The sequence below is a fragment of the Lepisma saccharinum genome, chromosome 30 (genome assembly GCF_977018435.1).
Source record: "Lepisma saccharinum chromosome 30, izLepSacc3.1, whole genome shotgun sequence".
Classification (NCBI taxonomy): Eukaryota; Metazoa; Arthropoda; class Insecta; order Zygentoma; family Lepismatidae; genus Lepisma; species Lepisma saccharinum.
Genome location: NC_139258.1, coordinates 28,796,668 through 28,813,726, shown reverse-complemented (window position 1 = coordinate 28,813,726; position 17,059 = coordinate 28,796,668). Strand labels below are relative to the sequence as shown.

General features: G+C 36.6%; 1 protein-coding gene across 4 annotated transcripts in view; it reads right to left on the bottom strand.

Moving 5' to 3' along the window:
• The window catches only part of LOC145981822 (motile sperm domain-containing protein 1-like), a 33,926-nt gene extending 17,230 nt beyond the window's left edge, over positions 1–16,696 (bottom strand). Inside the window, exons 1-5 of one of the 4 annotated variants that reach the window (XM_083115258.1) lie at positions 16,623–16,696; positions 13,539–13,705; positions 13,015–13,178; positions 7,297–7,465; positions 1,287–1,442 (exon numbers count right to left, since the gene is read on the bottom strand). In XM_083115258.1, coding sequence (XP_082971384.1) covers positions 1,287–1,442; positions 7,297–7,465; positions 13,015–13,178; positions 13,539–13,683 — 634 coding nt within the window. In that variant the 5' untranslated portion in view covers positions 13,684–13,705; positions 16,623–16,696. The other 3 variants (XM_083115256.1, XM_083115259.1, XM_083115260.1) reach the window with 3 other exon arrangements.
• Positions 16,697–17,059: the final 363 nt, after the last annotated feature.

Genomic DNA, 17,059 nt, shown 5'->3' with positions numbered 1-17,059 from the left:
CCCACATCGTTAACATTGGGGGGGCTCAAACCCCCCCCCCAAGCCCCATGGAGTCGGCGCCTATGGACATGCTTAATAACTACACTGTCCTTTCTTTTTAATTCTTGCACCGAGGTTTTTTTTCTTCTGAATAGCAGTCGTGATCCGAAAATGCCTTGATTCTTTGGTTAACTCACATTAAGCCACGCAGTTTCATTATAAATAGCATTGCTAATAGGCCATGTATCATTTAATTAATCTATGAGATTGTGCATTTACCATAAACATATATTCCTTTCTAAATATCGAAATATCGTGATGTGACGGAATCAAAGGAAAAACATTGTTAATTTGCGGAAAGAATATTCGAATACTCCTGAGAATTGAAAGTAAACAATGAGTGCGAAGCTGTAAGCCATGCGGCGGCATTTGTCAGTAACCGACTGTTCGTTTGTTTCAAATGTTGTCATTTTCCGACCCAAAACTGGATAAGGGTCTCGTTCTATTGTCTATTCATGTTTGTTTAAATTTCCAAGATATGATTGCTACCTCTGCATTCAGCCCATTTAATACGTAAAACGAAACAATTTACGCATTGAAAAAAAAAAAGCCTAATCATTGTGTGTGCTTTTACGTGCACCTCACATCCCTTCAACATAGAAACAAACAAAAAAAAAAAGTATCTCTTGGTGTGCGTCTTGCTGTTTTTCATTTCTTATACTTTAAACGTGGCAACATCTTTGTGCCAAGAAGGAAGTGGAACTTATTTCCAGTATGTAACGAACTGGCATGAAGGTCTGTATATAGTCATTATTTTGTACTAGATTTAGTTTGTCACACATTCAGGATTTTAACTTCAATACATACAGGGTGTTCATAAAGTCCCGGTACCATTACAAAAAACATAGCTCCGAAACTACATGCAATAGAACAATGCTGTTCTTGTTGCAAAATTTGCTACAACTCACCATGTTTATATGCCATTCATCTCTAGTTGCTCCCAGAATATCAAGGCGGTAATCTGCCCCAGCATATCACCAGTAACAGTTAGGATACTCTCCGTTATTCTTCTTCAAAGAGTAGCAACACAATCCTTGACTACCCCCAGAAGAAGAAATCGAAGGGTGTGATATCAGGAGACCACGGTGGCCAGGGTATAGGTCCATCACCGCCTATCCACCTGCCAGGGAAATTGTACTGGTACTTTATGAACACCCTGTATGTCTTTAAATTCTTTTCTATGTAGAATTTAACAAAATATATCAAACTTAGCCCTGTTGTGAAAATATGAATTAAAATAATCTCACCTAGCGTATATGCAAATATTAATTTTTGGTGCAAACTAAGATGCAAGTATGATGGAAACCTTGAATTATTGTCACCGTCAGTGGGTAAAAGCAAGGCAACAATGCACACCATTGCTGCAGCCATCACAATGTAGTTTGGGTTCTGAGTTCCCCTCCCTAAAGAAAAAAGAAAAGATGTATTTTTAGATATGACAAATTTAAACTAGTAATACGTATAAAACTGAATGTTTCACATAAAATCCATAAAAAGCATGATCAGTAGGGTGTATCAAAATATTTTTTTTTCGAAATTCAAAAACATATAGTGCACAAAAGTTGCATTATTGTACCAATACATCACACAAAAAATATTAGCCAAATTGAAATATTTCTAGCCTCTTCGGGCTTGAACTTTTACTTCTTCAATGATATCATTAAGAATGTACTTGGTGGATTTACAATGTATTGTGTAATTAAATTCATGGGAAACGGTGAAGAAAATAGCTTTGTGTTTATCTACACAGTACAATAAACCAGAGAGAAAAGAAAATTTTGGGAATGGGGAGGTGGAGCAGAGGCCAGAGACCGTCGTCACCACATGCTACTGCATGGGCGAAGGGTTGCTGCCAAAGTGGGTCACGCGGTTGTGCTAAAAGTTTTCACATACACTTAATTTCAGCCCTCCATTGTAGTTTCGACATCGAAGTTTCAGAATTCAGTAGTGTTTGTGCTGAGAACAGATTTGGATGTCTGTGTTTGTGGTGACCATGGCTACCGCTAAATCATCTGTTCGTACAAGAAGCAACATAAGTATGAGTTATGAATCTCTATTCGGAACTCCTTGTGTGCTTTCAGTTCCAGGATGTTACCTTCATTCAGTGATGAGATGCTATATACTTACTCGTCTAGAATTGAAAGGGGGGGGGGGGAGCAAAGAACCAGCGATTCATTCTATTTGTGAAGAAGTGGCAAAAAAGTTGGGAGAAGTGTGGTTGCGATCCTCAGTTCCCACAGATTGATTTTATAGGATTACTAGTATGATAGACGAATATCACAAAAGTGTCAGGGCTATTTTGAAACATGTGAAAAAAATAAGCAACCAGAAAAAACTAGAAAAATTTAAAGAAGATTCCCAAAAACTTTTTGATATTGCTAGTTGCAAATGTTCAGATTTCAGTTTGTGCAGATGTAAAAAATCTAAGAAAATACCTGAAAAGGAGAGACAGTTTATTAGTTAGAGACAGTTAAATTGCAAATGAGGAACACTATGTGTTAGTTGAAGAACCATACAGTTGATACCTTGGCCATGCATCAGTGTCAGGATCATCCACTGTTATTAACATTGGAAGTTTGATAATTGAGAAGCTGAAAGATAATAATGTAGACTTGATAGATCTGAGGGCAGTTGGTTGTGATGGAACTAATATTAATGTCGGAGTTCAGGGTGACTCATAAAATTTCTCGAGAACCACATTCAAAGACCTTTGCAGTGGTTAATTTGCCTCCTGCATTTCAATGAATCACCACTTCGACACGTGCTGAAGACAATTGATGAGACACACAACACATACATTTTCGGGCCCTGTAGGAAAAATGCTCCATAATTGTGAGGACAGGCTAGTTACGAACTTCGAGGCTATACCTGCCAAAATGCCAGCCTTAGATATACAAGATTTCAGCTCAAACCAGCAGTACCTTCTGCAAATATGTCAAGCTGTAATCGGTGGCAAGTGCGACACACGTTTATGAAACAAGAAGCCCGGATGCTAGATCTCATGCTAGATGGCTTACTACTGCCTGTCGCCAGCTTCGCCTTTACATTTCCACAGTAAACCCAACAGAAAATTCTTGCTAAGTTCGTTGTGTATGTTTATGCCCCTGTCTGGTTCTCTGTGAAATCAAACCCGACATGCAAAGATGGTGCTAGGCACTTGTATCTGGCAATTAAGCTCTCAAGGTACCTTGAGGAACCTTTGAAAACTGTAGTGAATAAGGTGATCACCAGGAAATAATTTTTTGCTCATCCAGAGAATTTGTTGCTCAGTATGCTGACAGATGATAAGCGTGAAGTCAGAGAAACATCTGTGAGAAGGATTTTAGATGCTTGGACAAAGAAAACATCCGGTGAAGGGTCAATACGTAAGTTCAAAGTGCCAGAAAAAAATTTTATGGTAGAGGACTCCAACATGATAGACTGGGATGTGTGCCTTGTAACAGAGCCTCCCTTAGTTGCCCATTTGAACTCCGAGGACACTGAGAAGATGGTGGATGACCAGAATATTGCAGAAACAACAATTGCATCCTTCCTATGTCACACCTAAGAAGTTGAGAAACTGGTTAAAATAGTGACTGGGGCTTCAGCATCTGTTTGTGGTGAAAGAGAAAGAGATGCTTATATCAGATCTAAACTTGATGCAAGAAAGCTATTACCAACATAGAAGAAATCTGACTATTTTGAGCAAAGAAGGAAGTAAAACTTAAATTAAAATAACAGTATAGGGGAGGGAAAAGTGGGTGGAGGGAGGGTGGCATGGAATTCGCTGGCAGCTACCTCCACGCGGTGAGTTCTGGGTTGGTGCAACCTGCAGCATTATACTACACTAGACCAGACATGTGCGCACACATTTGCATGCACATGAATATATTTTGGTTTCATTGCTATATTTGTTTTCTGTTGTAACTAATCTAAATAGTTACATTTTGTTATAAAAGTTGCAGTTTGCATCAAGCGAAGAGCTGCACTTTCTTCCATTGGGCATTGTGCCCAACTAGACTAAGTAGACCCCTCGGGAGGCGCAGCTATAAATTCTTCAATTTGGCTAAAAAAAATTGTGAGATGTTCTGCTACCATTACGCAACTTTTGCACACTATATGTTTTCGAATTCCTGAAAAAAAAAATTTGGGGCCTTTTTCGATACACCCTAATGATCAGCATTACATCTTTATGCCCACTGAAGTAAAACATTAGATTGATTGATTAAGTTGGTGTTTTAAGTCCACTTTATGCACAGTAAGGCTAATCGGGACTGGACCTACAGTTTAAAGTGGGATCCGTACCACTATGAGCCTCCACCAGGTATCAAACCCGGGCCCCCTTCATTACAAGGTGTCAACACAACTACTGCGCCATCAGGGATGCCAAAAAAAACAGACTTAAACAAGGACGTTTTGAAAATTTTTGCCTCCTATGCAATAACGTCAATAACATGCAAGATACTTACATGAACTATATGTCTTCTTAAAGCTTGCAATGTCCTCTACCAGGGTGTGTCTACTTTTCCACATAGTCACCATAATTGTCCACACACAAATGACAACGTTGCACAAGTTGTTGCACCCCATCGGCGAAGAAATCAGCCATCTTCTCCCGGCACCAGCAACGCACATCTGCTTGCATCTCCACATCACTTGTGTAACGGTGTCCCTTCAGGTGCTCTTTCAGCCTCAGAAAAAGTAAAAAAGTCACAAGGTGCGAGATCTGGGTTGTATGGCAGGTGGGGTAAAATCTCGTGGAATTTGCTGAGACGCTGCAATGCATCCTGTGTTTGGCGACTCTTGTGTAATTGAACATTGTCATGTTGAAAAGTTGCATCCTTGCCAGGCCTAACTCGAAGTAATCGTGCACGGTGTTTCTAAGTCTTCAAGTACCGATTGGAGTTTGCAGTGGTTCCATGCTCCAAAAATGCTGTGTGGACTCTGCCGTTGATTGGGAATTTGCATAAACCAATTCGTCCTCGTGCGCTTGATGCTGTGCATCAGAGGCTGTTACGAGTCGTCCACTGCGGACCTGATCATGAATGTCAACGGGCGCACAACCCTCTGCTGTGAGGAATTCAATAACCGCACGTCTATATGCCATTTTACTCATTTTTGTACACATGCGTGATGTTGAAGATGAAAGTCGCTACATGTTGCAACAGTCAGTGAATCAGCAATTATTCTCACACCAATTTCACGTGTCTCTGAGCAGTGTTGCCAGAGTTATTGCATAGGAGGCAAAACTTTTCAAAACACCCTCGTATCTGTTTACACTTAGCATAGAAGAATAACATTCTCATCTTCCTTGCAAAAAACTATCTTACACTTTGTGCTGGAAAATACATAATTATTTACAAAGAGCACATAGATTGTTTTATACACATAATTATTTTACATTTTTGTATCTTGTCAACAACAAATGATGGGAATGATAATGCAAATGAGAAGTTGATGCAACGTTACCTGTTTTAATAATAATCAAAGTGCTGTTTTTGAATATATAGTAAATAACAATGTACAAAGTGATTCAAAAGTTGCCATACATACATAGCCACTTGCAATGCTGCATTCTTGATGCATGTTCTAACATCTTGGCCAAGACACTGCGAGCGTGCAAGCTGAGTGGGTCAAACGCAGTGACATATGGATTCACAACAACGGAGGTCATATTGAACATACTGTGTAACCACAAAACTGCTTTGTATGCTATATATGGCAACTTTTGAATAACCATGTATATCATCAAAATTTGTTCGTAAGTCAATTTTATGTGAGATACAATTCTTGCCATGTTTAGATGTCCCTGCCCCATTCCATTTTCCATGGCAAGATTTACAATGTCACCCCCACCCCAATAGTCCAGTATAAAAATGTTGCCCCCTCCCACCTGTGAAGGAGTTGTGGATTATTATTATTGTTTAGAGAATAAGAAGTGCATATCTCCACCTCCACCCTCTTTTTATAATTAGTGACAGATGTTAATATAGTTGGTATGCATATTCTGTGGTTTGAGTTACAGTCTACTTAAGATGCAAAAAACTTCGTCCATTGAGAATGCAATGTTCTATCTCTAAATTGTAAACAAATGGAGATATTTTCGTTGTACTCTATTTAGGATGCAATTGTTTGATCTCTGCTTTCGTCTGGTGCCTACATACAACCAATATTGATATATTGAGAGTGTTTTTGCCCACATACAGAATTTGGAAGCAGCCACGAGAATGCAAACTCCATCAGCTAATGACACCTTGCGGCAATTTCCTCAACTAACTACAAGCACCACCCAAGTGTGAAATAAACCACTTGCATTCTAACCTCAGTCACTTATGAAAGCTGCTTAGCAATAGTAATGGTCTTCGGTTCTTACTTTTCTGGTAAACAGACAAAAATTTAGAATAAAAGGGGAATCAAAGTAGTTGATTGATTTCCCAAAATATTAATTATTTATTTTACTTTGCTACCGAATGACAAATTTATAATGAAATTGTTATTTCCATCTAGTTTCCAGAATGCAGTGTTATATCTGGGAGATAGAACATTGGCACTTCAAATCAAAACTAGTGTTGCGTGCAATTGTTCTATCTGAAATTTCAATAATTAATTACAGCACAAATACCTAACCAAACAACTACTTCTTTTTAGAGAGGCTTCAATATATCAGCCTTTGCAATGATACAAACTTTCAGCGCAATGGTGAGAAAGGTTCTATAAATATATAATGACAAACTTCATGAAAAAATGAAAAATTGGACATAGAACATTTACATTCTCAGTGTAGGCTTACTCCATATCACTGGTATTATCTGGTGAATATAATGAACTTATGCAAAGATAAAATAAATAAATAGTACAGATCACATTACATGACAAAGCACACTTGCCTCACACATCATCCTCTACATTCTAAAATCTTTATGCACACGGAGCTTTCTTTATAAATTAAATCCCCATGTCTGCAAAATATGTGCTATTACAGAAGAAAAGATACACTCCTCACAAAAACTTCGGAATATTGTTATATTAGGCACAAGTTTGGAATATTATTACATTAGGCAATAGGTGATAGGCATGGTGGCATATGTTGGTGAAAAGACGAGAACGTCCACCAGACAGATACCATGTGTTGTTGCATTCCAAGGCCTTGTCTATCACCTATTGTCTAGTATAACAATATTCCAAACTTTTTGTGAGGAATGTATATGCTTGTGAAGCATCATTGGGGGGGGGGGAGGTAGAGCCAAAAAAGCTATCAGTCAATGTACTCGTCCTCACCTAAAGGTTGCTTTTCTCTGACAATAGTGTACTGTTGGCCCCTCGCTCCTGTAGTACTGCTGTGTGGCATCTGCAGCTGCTTGAATTCTTCTCCTTCTGGAGTTCCTCTGTCTCCAGAGTCTGGACATGATGGCAGTAATGTCGCTGTCACGTCCTTTCTTCCGATCACCTAGGAAAGGATCAAACATAAATAGGTCTAGGAATTGTATGACCTAAAGATCACCAAAATTTGCGCTTCTTGTCTAAAATCTCTAACCAATAAATTGCATTTTCTCCATGGGGGTGTAAGATTAAACAAACAGAAGAGAAATAAGTAAAAAGTATGAAAGTTGAAACTCTACAGGACTATTTATTTTGTTCCAAATATCAATACCATGTTCTGCAATAGTTTCACCTACTTCTTGCTAGTTCACTTTACGAGTCCTGGGTTACAGTGTAAAATGACTACATTTGTGCTAATTTTCTATAGGGAAAGGGGGATGCATATACTCTTTTGGTAGTCAGTCTTCATTTTGCCATCTTCTCCTGCCTTAGATGTTATAGCCCAAATTGGGGGGGGGGGGAGTTATGAACCACCAACTTCCCTTAGGCATGCCACTGTACAAAAATGATGGTCTATTGTCAGCCAACAAAGTGCTTACAAAACTTCTTTCTACTTTGACTTACACAAGAGGAGCATATTTAATCCAATTTCGAAATACCTACCTGAAAAGTGAAAATATGCTAAATACGACAGAAAATTTGTTAAAATGGTCGAATATGCAAACATATACCATGTCAAAAAGTTTTTCAACACATTAATTTCTATTTCAGGAACATACCATCTTACCAAAATGTGCAATATCATAAATATCATCAATGATCTTCTGAAATGAATTAACCCTCTGCTTTCAGCTTACTTTTACTATAAAAGAAAGCGGTACTTTAGTATTATACGGACTACCTCATTTCAGACTGCCTGGGAAAGCAAAAGAAACAGTTATGGACATAATAGGAACACCATTTGAAAGTTGACAATATATAAATCAACCTAACCTAACCTAACTACGGTAAATGACTCATGTTTGCGAGGGGAATATAATTTAACATAGACAAATGAGGTAGTCCGTATAATACTAAAGTACCAAGAAAGCTCACTGGATGAAAGAAGTGACAACATATGGGGCTTACCAAATTTTTGTGCATTCCGGTGAATGGACTGTAGCAAACCACAGTTGAATATATTGATGACTGAAATGCACAACTGGCTACAGCTGATTACTTTCCATTTGCCCCCACACCAGTATGACACAAAAAATATATTTATTAAAAAAATTAAACTGATATGACTATCAGAATATCTTATGGTGCATGGAGGAACTGTAACAACTTAATAAAAATCCATGAACACTGTTGCTTATACAGGACATTCCTTGCCTGTATTCAGATCAATGAAATTTCAAGCTAGGCCCTGGGCTCAACAGAACTCCCACTGCTCAGATCTTGTGTGTGATATGCCCATTTCACTAGATGAAAAAAAAAATATTTAATGTGACCAGTTTTCAGGGAGGTGGATATAAATCCAAAATTATTGAAAAAAATAAAAATGAAAAAGATTATTTGTTTTTTTGCTTTTTATATGGCAAAACACAAAATTCGTAAAAAAAAAAGTTTACATCTATGCAATTATTTAAGTGGTGTGTGTACGAGAAGAACTGGAGTCGAGTGAAGACCCCTCAAAAAACAAATAAAAAATATATATATATAAGTCAACTACTTTGTATTCAATTTTTTTAAAAGAAGTTATTGATTTTCAAAAAATCAAACGAATAAAATACAAAAATTTTATTTTTTACCGATGATTTTCAGAAAAATGTTGCATTTGATTTGTTGTTTTAAGTCTTCTTTATATCTGTCTATTGTCAATATTTTTCAAAGGGAAATGTCAGCATTAACAAGCAGGTTTTGTGTAGAAAATGAGTTTCATACATAAAAACTTGTAAAATATTTGGTACACAAAAATCTATAAAAAATAAAGATTTCCTACGTGAAAAATATAGATTGCGAATTGGGGGAGTGGTGTCCTCCCTCTTTGACAAACAAAGTTTTCCTCCATAATCTTTCCTGTTTGCGAAAAATTGTTGTTTGGTTTGTATAGAAAATGAGTTTCAAACGAATATTCGTCACTCGAAATGACAGAATTAATGTCGAAATGTCAGAATTAATAAGCTAATCCACAACAAAAATTTCACGTACTTAAAAAGATTTCTATAAATTATCATTTTCACGAGATAAATTTTGTTTTTAATTCTAAAACTATTTCAGCAAAAATCTTCTATTGGGGAAACAGAGGACTTTAAATTTATGGCGTATTAAAAACTTCTCACTAAAAAACAACAGGAGAAGGAAAAAAAACCTCAAATGTCAAGATGAGGATAAATTGATCAAGATGTTATTATCTATTCTCAGACATTAGACATGTGACCAATAGTGCCACATCAACTATTTTAACTGGCATAGCTAAGACAACCTGTTGTTCTGATTTTGAGTCCCAGCTTAGGTATGGGTTGATTGATTGATTTAGTTTAATTTACTTCACTTTTCCGACACTTTTGGCTAAGCACGAAGATGGGGGATGAGTGATGATATGATGAAATTGATGAAGGGACACTCACAAACATCCATACCCAGGCCGAAATTCGAACCCAGAACCCCTGGGACCACAGAAGCCGGCAGGATACTCCTTTGGGTATCCTTTCAATAATTTCATGTAATTCTCATTATTACAATTAGCCTACAATGGCAGAAAACTTGAAAAAAAAATCATAGCTTATGACTAGACGTCGGATTTTAGGTTTTTAACCTATTTTTTTCCTTTACAGGTATGTAAGAAATAATAAGTTATGTCAGCGTTTTGTTAAAAAATGCAACGACTGATGAAGTCTTATAGTGCCTAAAAAAAACTATTTTGCTTGTTACCTATTTTAGGTTTATGTGCGTAAATCAAGCCTTTTTTTAAAGTTTTTATATATTTTTAAAGGTTTTACAGGATTTTTATGTCACACAGAGGCATTTGAATTGCTTGGTGACGAAAAAATTCAATGATGAACGTGTTTGAAAAGTACTCTCTGTCGATTTCCCTTCCTCCAAGTGGATGGTGATTTTTCAAAGCTCTAAACAAAGCAAAAGGTCTGGTGCCACTGTTACCTGTACATTCCAAAGTGGTCTGATCTGTGTGGTCTTGCTCACTTTCGCATTACTTCGGTGCCTTGTGGCATTCAAGCCTTGCAAAATAACATTTCAGCCTTGAAGTTTGCACCACTGACTATGTTTTTGTTGAAAGATTATTTTCAGCATACAAAATGATCCTCGCAGACAAAATTGCTGAGTTTGACTGTGGATAACATGATAAAAGATTTTTGCCTAACTATACGGCGAAGAGTGGATTTTAATAGCAAATTTCCAATGGTAAGTTCTGCCATCGCCATAGGGTTAGGCAACACACATAACGTTATGCAAGATAGTGCATATTTCAGGATATACAGGTAATGGACAAAATAATATGAACACCTTGGTTTGCAAAGGCCTATATACGCCGTCGTGGAAAAGGAACAACACTCAGCAGAGTTTTCAACCATCTAGTGGTGATGAAAGCAAACATATCAGTCTATCAGAAGCTGGTGTGAGAGTTGCATGCGAGCAGTCAGCTATTCCTATTCACACTGCTAGGTGCGTTGATGCATGGTTTGATGAGCACAGTGATGAGGTAGAACATCTCATCTGGTGTACACAGTCCCCCGATCTTAACATCATTGAGCCTTTGTGGGGTATTTTGGAGGCCAAAGTGCGTAATCGGTTTCCACACCAATGACACTTTCGGAACTTGAGACTGTTTTGTGCGAGGAGTGGCTACGTATTCCAGTTCACACTGTACAGGACCTTTATTTGTCTATCCCACGTAGGATACAAGCTGTCATTCAGGCATGGGGGGACCAACCCCCTACTAATACAAGTTTTCTGCAATTGCATTTTTGTTCATATTATTTTGTCCATTACCTGTAGGTGTCCTATTTTCATTGCTGTTGACTGTACCTAATCAGCATTTTTCAGGAATTTTTTTCTGAACCTACTTCAGGATTTTTCGAGCCTAACTTAAAAATTTTAGAACCTATTTTAGGATTTTTAGATCTATTTTAGGAACCTAAAATCACATATTTTAGAACCTAAAAATCCGACGTCTACTTATGACACAGAAATTCTAATAAAATTTTAAAATCTGGAAAAATTGTGAATAAACTTTTTTTAAGTTTTAGATACATTAACCACTGTTAGTGCACCGCATATACAAGTTTCCTTTCTTCCGGTTGCCAGATATCCTCTTCCTCTCACACATTTCCTTCATATTAGTCTCAGGGAACTTTCAAACTGAAGCAACATGAGTGTTTCACACCAAAGGGACAAGTGACATTGGCCATTCTAGTCTGTAGAAAAACATTCACTGCACACGAGTGAACATCAAACCAAGGCAACACAATGCACACTATTGAGAAAACACCCCTTGCAAGCAGCAAGTGACATGTGCAGCTTGTCCCTTGTGTCCGACATGCAGGAGGAATTTGGAAAATATAGCAACCATTCTACATTTTCATTATCACATAATTTTCATTGAGAAATACAGAAAAACTGGCAGCTTGGTAAAGTATGCTTAAAAACATATGAAATAGTGTTGCTGATTATACGTTTGTGAATTTTGTACTCAATTCACTTAAAAAAACATATTCTTACTTACCGCTACCTACATGTAATAGGACTGTTATACAGAACAGCATCAAAACAAAATAGTCCCATTTAGTTCGCTGCACCTTTTGGCACTATGTGTTGGGCACTTTCAGGCTTGTGCAAGGAAAATGTGTTTAACCATCTAGATGTTGTAATAGTGGTGTTCAAGTTCAAAAGATTAAGCAAATGCTTGCCTGCTGCTTTCAATGTCCATTGATTGGATCTGGTAAAATACTGTCGAAGGGAAAATTTATTGTAAAATAAAACACTATTAACGTAACATATTTTACCCTCTAACAGGGTCTTCTTCAGACAAAGATTCACAATTTACAATTTTTGATCTACACTTTTCTCTGTTAAGTGTTTCCCATACACACTTCTTCAGACAAAGATTGTGAATTTTTGTCTGATTGCCTTGGCCAGTATTTTAGTGTTTTATTAAACATGGAAACAAGGCTTAACAGTGTTAAGTGAGAAAATAGAAGGAGTCCAAGGAAATAGAGAAGAAAGGTGAACAAGACACAATGAACTGGAATGGGGGACTGAAGTTAAACAAAGAATGGAAGAAGGTGTTAGAAAGAGTGGAAAGGACAAGAGAGAAAGAGGAGAGAAGAAGGAAGAAGAATGAAGAAAATAGAGCGTGAGATATAGAGTCCAACCAAATTCTCTTTCAGGTGAAAGTACAGTTGACAAGTGAAAGCCACCTGCAAGATTGTTCCAGAACTACTTTCTAATAGTCTGGATTGGAGTATTTTTGTGTATATATATCGTCCTGTTGTATACCTTGTTACATTTGTACTTGGTACAGAGTCTGAAGAAGACCTTGCTAGAAGGTTGAAACGTTACGTTTAGTTTATGTTTTATAATAAAATAAATTTCTGCCTTGGTCAGCATATTGAGTTTTCATATCATGGAAACAAGGCTTAATGGTGTTATAAGTGTTAAAATAGTGAGACATACCTGTTTATGGCCATGCTCCTGGATTTGAATACGAAATTTATCTACGACATTACAGTTGGCTGGACTAACGGCATTATGCCTTACCACAATGTCAATGCAACATCTGGCTTTTATTGACCCTTCTGGATCTACTACTGTGTACTTCTTGGGAGCCGTACAAAGAACTGAAATATAAGAGAAGAATCGCAAAGTATCATGTAGAATTATTGACCATTTCAGAGTCATTCATACTAAATGATGGGACTGTCTTTACTTGCCCAAATTTTGCATGAAAAATTAAATGTTACACCAATAAAAAAATATTTTTGTTGAACTCTGTTCTACAAGTGACCAGTTATATTATTATATGATAACAAATATGTATTACTGTCTTGAACCACTGTGCGAGTCTAATTGTAACTGGCTAAAGAATATTTAAAAGATGTTTTCTTGCAAAAATTTCATTTTTCTAATAGACTAAATTTACAAAAGAAGTTCTTCTGGAAGTGCAAAATAGAATTTTATATTATTACTACACAACTCACCCTTAAATTTCAATGGGAACTCATATGGATTGTACAGGGTAAGCACTTGTTTGTGTGACGACTGTGAATCCAGAAAGAAGGTAAGAGATGTCGGAAAGACAAACACTGGTACCTTTCCATCAATTGATGATACACTACGCTGCATTCCATCAAAATGTCAATTTATTCTGAAAGAAAAGAGAAAACAAATAAACAAGTACACTACATTTTACAAAATACTGCATACAAAGTAAAAGACAGCCTAAAATGACATGTATCAGCCTATGATATAGTTTACAAATATATTCCTGTTTGCATATTTATCATTTAATTGTTTTGACTACTTTCCCATAACAACAAAATATAAACACACACAAATAAATATGGTTACCTTCAACCTCTGTACTCCTTCAAGACAGTGAAATATTTTGCATGGTTTATGAACGTTGTTAGTTGTATTTAGCTTGTGGAAATATGTTATTGTGAAGTAAAGTACATCTGTCACCTTACCGTGAAGCAGAACATGCCGAAGGCTTCACGTAAGTGAATAAAGCACCCAACATCACATTCCACAACAGCAGCTACAATTTTACGTCACTAGGTTAGGTGTGTTAGGTTTGGAGCTGACAGCAATTTCTGATGTGTTCTTTCACTATTTTTGTGTGCATACAAAAGATTTTACAAAGGAGCAAATTTACAATACCGGAAGTATCTTCAATTGCTTTCAAATTCGGCATACTCACTAATTTTGGCCTTGTAATCATGAATCTGCAGTTAAAATTTGGCGTCACGTCTAGAAATTGCAAAATAAGCCGAAATAAATGGGTCCGTGAACAGAGTAAACACCCTTGTTTTATGAAGAAAACAACTTTTTTTTTTTTGCAATGATTAGTGTTTCAAAACTAAGTTTATAGTGACCCTGAACTTTAACTATGTTTGCCTAACCTAACCGTGAAAGGTTCGTGAGGCAAACATTTTTTCCACCTTCTGCAAGATGCCATTTTCTCAGACAGCTTAACGAATTGCAAACTTCACTTGTTCACATCATCAAACATGGCTACCATATTAGTGTATCAACAATCATAGTGGTAATATCTGCACGTAATTTTCTAGATGTGAGCGCCAATTTTTAACTGCAGATTCATGACCACGATGCCAAAATTAATGAGTATGCTGAATTTGAAAGCAATCGGAGATACTTCCGATATTGTAAATCTATACCTAAAAAGCAGTGAAAGTACTCCTGAGATGGTAGTTTTTACTTACGTGGGCCATACTTTGGGATCCAATATCTCAGTTATTTACGTTTTCCTTGTGCTGGAACCATACATAAAACATAGAAAGCTGTCGATTAAAAAAATCAACAAATAATACTCGAGGGGGTACAGTGGATGAATGGCCTCCAAAATACAACTCTTCTACAAACATGGTGAAAACACTGTACTTACATCTGGTTGAATTTGTAAGACTTCCTTTCAAAGCAACATCCAGAAACTTTTTCAGGTGTTGTTAGGAATCGAGACAATTAAATGTGTAAAATGGTAGCCGAATATTCAAAACCATACTAGTGAACAAAGATATTGATCTGTGTGACTTTTAGGTCTGCCAGCACAATCCTGGTTGCTCTTTCTTGATTTTAATCTCATTAATGCTTTAATTCCTGGTTATTTATAATGAAGGACACATACATGAAAGAAGATCTGGAATTAACCATTTGTAAGTACAATCTTCTCATACCGTTACACAAATTTTATTTATTAACTTCAGTTGTTAGGTGAAGAAAGAAAGAGCTGAGCTGTGCTAAGAAAATGAGCACGGCCCAAGTTCCTTTTGTTTTATTGCGATTTGATCATGTTACGAATGCAATTTTTACATGGTTCGATTTCGATGTACATCTGTTAACACATACTGTGGAGTTTTAGCAATTACTTAAGGTTTGGTTCAATATATGCTTTCCTGGCAGGTTAGGTTTGGTTCCCTTAGCATTAAAAGAAAGTCCCTAAATGCATTCTACTAAGGTTTTACTTCTACATTTATTCCCACGTTTATACGACATTTACTGTCGCTTGTTGACGGAGAATATCTTATTTATGAGAAGTGCGTAAGGTAATTTTCAAGTTTTTTTTTTTTTCAACTACCCTTTTTTTCGAGTCCAAACAGTGATCATTACTTTAAGGAAGGTTCAAATTTCATGTGACAATGATTTCCAAAATTCTACGATAATTAGTCTTTGTGCTAGGAGAAATCAAAAAACAATCGGAACCGTTACCGTGTTTCATTATGTTTGATCTATCATTTAATTCATCCAACCATATTAAACTTCATAATCATATATAGCCTAAAGATATGTAAATATAGCCAAAATTAAAATATGGTAAATAAACCAGGAAGGGCTTTCCTCAAATATGCCTCACAAATGGAGCACCTGAATGTACTCGAATACCCCACTTGTAATTTTATACACAAGAAACAAACGTATTTGCTACATTCTGAGTAAAAATATGCATAATCAAAGTTACTGCAGTTTACATGAATTAAATATGGGATTTTATAAATTATATATTGGAATTTGCCATGAAACCAAGATTTAAAAATAAAATTACTATAGAGCAGAGATCCAAATAACACCTACATAGAGACATCTTAATATACAAAATCTCACAACCAAGCATATCTACCTTAGAATTATGAACCAAAGATGTACCCCAACCAATTGCAATTCCTATTGTCTACAACTAGTGCCTTGAAGCAAAAATGCAACTAAATTCAGTACTATCCATTAGCAATTCGATTGTGAAATTTTAATTAGAATTTCTTGTTGACCTACTTGATCTTGAATAAATGACTTGCACTTTGAAGTACGGATACTTTGTTTACAAATACAGTGGCCTCTCTCTCATTGTCTTCAGTTTGAAGCCTTACGAATAAACATCATGATTTCACTATCAAATAACTGCAAAACTTCTTTTCAACTTGAGAATTTCATATACGATCGATCACACATAAATAAATGAACTTCTAACTCCCCATACACACTGAAAAATGGAATAAAACCCACGATTTTTCTCTAAACTGATACATCATTTCCAAACAATACCCACTCACATTTGTAAACAGCTGATACGCAAAATGACGTCACTGATTCAAGGCTCAGGGCACAGATTCCAACGAAATTAGATACGAATACGACAGAGGAGCAGACAACTGTCGCGTTGAATCCTTGCAAAGATCCGCAGTGAGGAACGAAGAAACAATCAAAAAATATATATAAAATAAACGCGAAGGTATGAACTTTCTTGTGTCATCAGAGAAGAAATAAAGAAAGAAGGCAGGCGCGTAATTCTGACGCCATGCTTTTTAAACATGAAGGGCGCCAGAAAAAAATAAACGGGTGCGCCTTTATCTTTCTCATATTTTTCTGCTCTCTTTTCTCTGACTTTCTGTTTCTTACCAGTCTTTTCTCATGTGTACAGTGGGATGCATAAGTACCATAAGGATGCCACGCAGTGGCGTGCCCAAGGAGGAGAGAAGGGAGTTGATTA